Below are 6,769 nucleotides of genomic sequence, written 5' to 3'. Positions count from 1 at the left end.
GGTCGGACGGCACCGATATGCTAGATGTACATCGACTACTACTACTACGACGACGCGAAACCCACGAACGTGCATTTTATAGCTATTGCTGTAAAATGATTTACCAGCTTTTCAAATGCATGTGAATTCGAGTTTAGCACACTATGGCAGCGCCACCTCTCAAATCAACCGCGAAACCGCCTTTTAATTCACAAAGCAAATTTCTTACTCTGGCTGGTTCAGTACGCTGGGTAACTTTTACATTTCTCGGGCTAAAGAGAATATGAAGTCGCACAGCATTTCGCCACTGCCTAGTCAATAATACGTGGTTCGCCACTTGCTGCCATTCTTTGACATGAACGACACAGTTTCGACGTCTAATATTTAGACTGGATACACCCGCAGTGCCCGTGCAAGAAGACTACTTCATCTTGTTTTCACCTGATAGCCTGCGTAAACGGTTTTATCGGTGCATGTTGTAGCTTGCCTTATTGTAAAGCGTTATTGCAGTGGCTTAATTACTTTGAAAGTTAAGAAGCTCTTTTACTCTGGCATAGGTTAAACCACTCTACAAATAGTGAAATCAGTTGTGCGGCACATGGCTAAAACTCAGCTTACATTGACGCTCTGAGGAAAGAATTACGAGCTTTGTTTCACAGTAAAGAACGAAGTTGCGACGTGCCTCGATTCATATTCCGAAAGGAAAACATCCGGCAAGTGGCCCTGCGTCACCCTACAGCTTTATTGCAGGTTGATGCCGCCCATTACTGACTTCGTCCGTAGACTCGCTGGCGTAATTGGCTTGTGCCGCCTTGGCTGTGCAAGACCGCAGAATCTTTCGGCTCGTTACAAGCGGGGAATGGGCAGAAATGACACAGCTGTGGCCGGAGGCGATAGCGCATATCTAGCCATTGCGCGCCCGCGGATCAGCAACATCCGACGCCCGAGCAAAAACGCCAAGACGAAAGACCAAAAGCAGAAACTCGTGCGATGCACCGCGAGTGCTACTGTAGTACAAAGATACGAACGACTTCCGTTCGGAACTGCGGCAGCTTTAAAGGCGGTGTATCCTGCGGATGACAGAAGATTTATTTTGTTTCACTACGTATCGCGGCTGCATCCCATTGCGAGTTCAGCATTAAAAGGCCGACCACAGAATCCTGGCAGCCAGTTTACCCCAGGCGTTAGAACGAAAGCTACGAAGATGAAGGCCTTCTTTGTTCTGCTGGCTGCTGCGGTCGCGATCTGCGCTGCTGACACGGGTGAGACAATGTGACAACGCGAGATGTCAATTTTGCCGTAGTGTTTATTTGCGTTTGTGTTACTTGTGTCACCATAGGGACACGCTTTTCCTGTTGTTTCTTTCTCGGATAAGCCATATTTTTTACGACCAGGCTTATATGGTCAACAAGCAGTTCTTGCTTCATTTTTGGGTTTCTTCTTGCATTTGCAGCATTAGATTTCTCTACCTCTTATCTGTATAGATTTTCCTGAGCAACAGCATGCTGTAAGTTTATATCGTGTTTGTTCACTGCATAACTTCTACACTCTCCAAGTGAATGTTTTTCCGGGATATTCCGTAATTCAAGCTTCCAGCGGTCCTTCAGGCAGAAGTGATCTGATTTACTTAGCCTATTAACGGAGGAGGAGGAGAAAGAGGAAAGGTTCAGGGTTCAGGAATAACCGGTATGCTACCCAGCACGGGGAAAAGGAGTGAGGGGATAAAAAGATGGAGGAGTATGGAAATTCAACAAGCGTTCGGTAAAGTCCCAGCCTATTGTGCAACTGAAGTTTTTAAGAAGCGCAGCAGTGCCTCGGAGGCCTTCACCGCCGACGATCGCCGCGGCCAGTGGCCGACAATCTTCGTTTCCGTCAGTGGGCGCAGATTTAGATGCTCCAGTGCACGGCAGGGAGACTGCCTTTCGGCGCTGTATGCAGGGCATTCACAAAGAATGTGGGCTATGGTCTCGTCACACCCCTAGATGGCGCATACAGGGCTATCAGCCATACCGATTCAGAAAGAGTAATGGTTGGTGAGAGCCGCACCAAGCCACAGGCAACACAGCAAAGTTGCTTCATATCGTGGTTGGCCGGATGGAAGCCGGGGCTTCAGATCTGGGTCCGGGGATTTTAAATGTGAATTCGAAAATTGGCCTGAATTCCACGCGGCAAGCGTCAGGCCATGAATGTGCTTCGCATATTCCAAGGAACTAGATGAAGCAAACCAAAGAGTGGAATTTCGATATTATAGATGTGAAATTTGGATGTAGCCGCGGGGTCCAGACGTTAGGAGGAGTCACCCCGCACTTGAAATCCCTGTCAAAGCTTGTACACGCAAGCAGAGAAGCGCTTGATTCAGTCCGACATGTGCAGATGAAGCTGAACGGCCGGTGTTCAAGTTCCCACCCGATCCTCAGCCGTGTGGAACCAACGAAGAGTGGAAGCAGTGCGTCAGTGGGAGCTGTGCCGAGACCACGTGTAAGAGGCGCGTCCTGGGTCCCGCCTGCACGGCCGACTGCCGCTACGGCTGCTACTGCTCCGTAGGATTCTACCGGAACGACCAAGGGAACTGCGTCACGCTGGACCAGTGCCCTCCTGAACAAGGTGGTGCAGGTATATCGCCCGAAAAAAAATGGCGAAGTAGAACGAGGATATATCAACTAGCTGCCAATTAGGCGCTGACTCACATGTTGGAGGAAGCCTTCGTATGAATTATAATTGTACTGTTTTTCAAGCTGGCATAAATAAAGGCGCTATCTATCTAATATCAATATGCCCTTCCAGTACCAAAAGCGTGTTAGATAACAGAGTGGATCCTGTTGAGCTAAATTTAGTATGGGTGATCGTGACAGGCAAGAAAAGAGAAACGAGGTTTACGAAACTATAAGTAATGATATCCTAGCTGTAATCGATAAGAAATAGGCATGCGTATGTGGTGGTGGTCATGGGGGTGCAAATAAATAGGCGGGATTATCCTTACAAAGTCCCATCAACCATACCTCCGCCTGAGTGACTGATGTAAGCTACTGCGTCCCTACCCCTGACCCTTAAGACCAGCGTCACCTAAAAAATGCAGCAGTGATCATGACACTAATCGTCTTTCAATTCGGGAATCCTCGCGTTACACGAAGCTTGAAATGTCGTGCATGGGAAGGTGGTCTCCTCAGGTTTCCCAGGAGTAAACACGGACACCGATGGGGAAAAAGTAACCAATGGTCTCTTGGGTAACTGAATGGATTCCAACAGTAGGCAGATTTACTAGTGAGGGGCGGGATTGAGGTAGAGCGGGAAATTTGACAAAAAATGGCAGCAGCTGACTTAGGTTTTATTGGAGATCAATGCGAAACACGGTTTTGCTGCGGTCCTTCTAAACTGGCTGGTGCACTTGGTGCTGATGATGGTCATGAGGTTGATGAGGTTGATGAAGTGAAAGCTAGATCAGCGCGCACCAAATCGGGTACGGTCATGATGCAATCAGGAACCGGTTTATCGAACACAACCCTATGTAGGAACCTTTCTAAGTACTGTATGGATTTTATTCTGCAGCGAAAGCTTTACTAGCTTTGTAAAACACCCATACATAAGAGGTACAACCCCGTAGTCAATGTCCCAGTTGCGCGTAACGCTCGTCACATGTAGAAAGGAGGAAGCACAGCCCGATAGCAGTGGTGAATCACCCTATTGTCATATTAGTCAAAACCTTCGCATGGTTTTGAGAAAAGAAAAGGTGCATTACAGCCTCAATTTGTAGGTGGACACCACTTCCACTTGTCACGCGTCATAAATGTGCCGACGCACGTGTGGTGACGCCAGGCGCTCGAAACCTCTCAACGTCAGCACGCCTAGCTAATGATATTGAGAGCGCGGAGTGACGTTCAAAATATCTCTGTGCTCCTAAAAAGCGCCGGTGGGTTGTTGTCAGCGTTGGAAGGCGCATGAATTTGAAAACCTAACGCGAGTGTTTATCGAAGTCTGATGAAATAGAGTGCAGCTTGAGCTATTGGGGTTGCCTGTGAAAACCCAAAAATCAACTCTTACAGCGGGTGCCGATTTCAAGATTTCACAAGACACAGCTGCACACAAAACCATCTGATCGAAAGTTATGCCCAGTGCGGGAGCATCAATGATCAGGACGGTAACCTTATAGAATGCACTACCTTGGCGCATGCTAGCAAACTCTTTATTGTAGGACTTGCGCAAACTCCAGTCTATCTCGCCTCTTTCACAGAGGGTTCACGCAGGCCGTGCGGTACCAACGAGGAGTGGAAAGAGTGCGTGAGCAGCACCTGTGCTGAGACCACATGCGAGAAGAGGACCCTCGGCCCCGAATGCACCCTCGACTGCCGGCGGGGTTGCTACTGCTCTACCGGTTTCTTCCGAAACTCCGCGGGCAACTGCGTCACCGTCGACCAGTGCCCGGCGGCCTAATGGCTGTGCTTAATGGGTGAGCGCCGCTTTAGAGCTTGGCTACACCAGCCCTGTATATTCACCAGCCATAGTCTAAGGGCGCGCACCGCTTGAGAGATAGTCACCAGTTATTGTCTCCGGCCGTGTCCTTCTGAGACCCAAAGTACAGATTTCGTTAACAATTTTAGTACGCATCGCATATAGTAACATCGGCCACAAAATTTATCTTAAATATTTTTGTTGCTTTAAAACAATTTGTTTTTGTGTTGGCTCCAGAATGCGAAATATAAAGATCATGGTATACCTAAAACATAGAGGCGAGAAGCAATGTTTTCTTTATTCTGTTGGGTGTTTGTTTATAAAGCGTAGAGAAGAATAACAACCTTTTCTTTACGTAGACGGGTGTTTGCGTTAATGCTGCGAGCGCTACTTAGTGCTTGAAAATATTTTGCGCCCCAATTAAATACATGAGAATAAGATTTTTTGTCCTTTGACAGCCAACGCAAAATGTACTAGCAATAACACATATTTTTCAAAGCTCCTAAAAGAGTAGGTAGCATTTAGACTTCGACCACGCTCACGAGATGAGAGAGCAGGTCCTGAAAGTTGCCGCGATACAGTTTATAGAGCACTAAAGCTTCGTTCACTGCTTCTGCGCCTGCGATACTTTTTTCCAATATAATTTGGGATCTCAAATATAATGTTTCTTTTCTACTTATTTAAAGACTTTCACTTATTACTTGTAAGCGAACATATTCTGACCTTGTCCCAGCCGTATGTTTGTGGAGCCTTTTTTGCAGGAAATAATGCGGAATTGAACAAGACAGCCCGAAGCAATCGCGCAGAGTAGATGGTTTCGTGGAATACAGGTAAAGAACTAGAGCCTGTATGTCTTTTACTGGCAGTTATTTCTAGGCAAATTTTCTTTTTTGGGACTCTGGCGTTTGCGAGATGATTAGCGTTTTCGTTTTCGAACATATCGCCGTGAAAAAGTGATCCTGTTCGTGGCTGGCGGGAAAGGATTGGCGCCGGTAGCCTGGTCTTAGTGTCCATGTAAGCTGAACTTGACGCCGAATGCTACGTTGTCCTTGCGAAGGTGGGAAGGGACCCGAATTCAGGTGACTCTGCACGGAGGCCGCGGCTGGGTCGCTGATGGACTGGTGTGAGACCAGTATTGAATGCTGGAAAACGTGCGCAGGTCGAGAAGCTTACCCGGCACCGCCACCAGATTGTAGCGTATGGAAATTAGCAGAAAACGCTGGAACTTAATACACTTGTATGTGGAAAAAATGGTGCTACAGAGTGATAGGAAAGAAACCAACTTCCACTATAGAATGCATCAATATGTGTTTCACCACTCGACGCCCTTTTTCTGACGTGAACTGCACTGCTTCCAAACAAAGCGAATGTTTACTCTGGTATCCCCAATAGTCACCGCGCATGCTCCCAATACTGCGAGGCAAGGCCTTGATTTCATCGGCCACCCTGAGTAGATCGTTTCATCGGTGCATGTTTTAGCTGCATGGTGTCTCTTCCTAAAGGCACCACTCACAAATGGTCAATGCAACAAATAAGAAAAAGCAAGTGTGTAGTCGACCGCACATATTATTTTTTCCAAAGAGCCTTGACACTTTTAAGCACGAACAGGGGCTTCGTGGCACCCTACCGTAATGCCACAGGAGATCTTGAGTTTCTTACTCTTTCCGCCTAGAGAATTTAACACGTGCACCAAGGACAGGGGTTTGCTGCCCACGAGATGAAGCTTGGATGAATTAAGTGAAAACAATGGTTTTGGGTTGGACATGCAATGCAGCCGACATACAACGGCTGGCTCGTTGGAAATAGAATAAGGGAGAACCAAAGCACAACCACACGCGTTTCTCACCACCGCTATTTTTCTTTCCAGAGCACGAAGACATGACACCGACATCACGCAAAGAGCTTGATGAACGGCCCTTTCGACGAAACCGGAGCAAAATTGCGTTCGAACACTATCATGAGATGCTGAAGGCAAAGATTCACTCAATAAAATGCAAGACTCTCACCCATGTCTCTTCGCACTTCTTTTTTTTTCAATTCAGAACAAGCTGGTTTATACTCGATGTTTATTTAAGAGCGGCCAAAACTATTAATGAAAGGCAAGTTGCTTTCGATTAATGTTAGCAGTGGGTCTATATTGAAGACCACAGCGGGCATCAGGATAAACGTAGAATGGTTTAATTAGTTATCTAATTAAATATGCATATGAAAAAACTTTCTCAGTTTTTATTTATGAAGCATGATCTATCAGTAGAACTGGAGCTCGTCCTCCGAGTATTCTATCCCAGAAAAAAATTCACAGAGGGAACTAATACCATTATGTGTATCAATGCGAGAGTATTAG

The 6,769-nt window shown here is 46.8% G+C and overlaps 1 protein-coding gene across 2 annotated transcripts; it reads left to right on the top strand.

The window, feature by feature from the left end:
* Positions 1-1,083: 1,083 nt before the first annotated feature.
* LOC144101837 (ixochymostatin-like) lies at positions 1,084-6,430 on the top strand. Of its 2 annotated transcripts, none has more exons than XM_077635058.1 (4): positions 1,084-1,241; positions 2,353-2,583; positions 4,208-4,423; positions 6,293-6,430. In XM_077635058.1, exons 1-3 carry the CDS (start codon positions 1,184-1,186, stop codon positions 4,405-4,407), a joined length of 489 nt encoding a protein of 162 aa, XP_077491184.1. In that variant the 5' UTR covers positions 1,084-1,183; the 3' UTR covers positions 4,408-4,423; positions 6,293-6,430. The 2 variants fall into 2 exon arrangements, with proteins under 2 accessions (XP_077491184.1, XP_077491183.1); XM_077635057.1 differs by having other exon boundaries at positions 2,353-2,592.
* Positions 6,431-6,769: the final 339 nt, after the last annotated feature.

The sequence above is a fragment of the Amblyomma americanum genome, chromosome 8 (genome assembly GCF_052857255.1).
Source record: "Amblyomma americanum isolate KBUSLIRL-KWMA chromosome 8, ASM5285725v1, whole genome shotgun sequence".
In the NCBI taxonomy this organism is placed as follows: Eukaryota; Metazoa; Arthropoda; class Arachnida; order Ixodida; family Ixodidae; genus Amblyomma; species Amblyomma americanum.
This window is presented reverse-complemented; position numbering and strand designations above follow the sequence as displayed.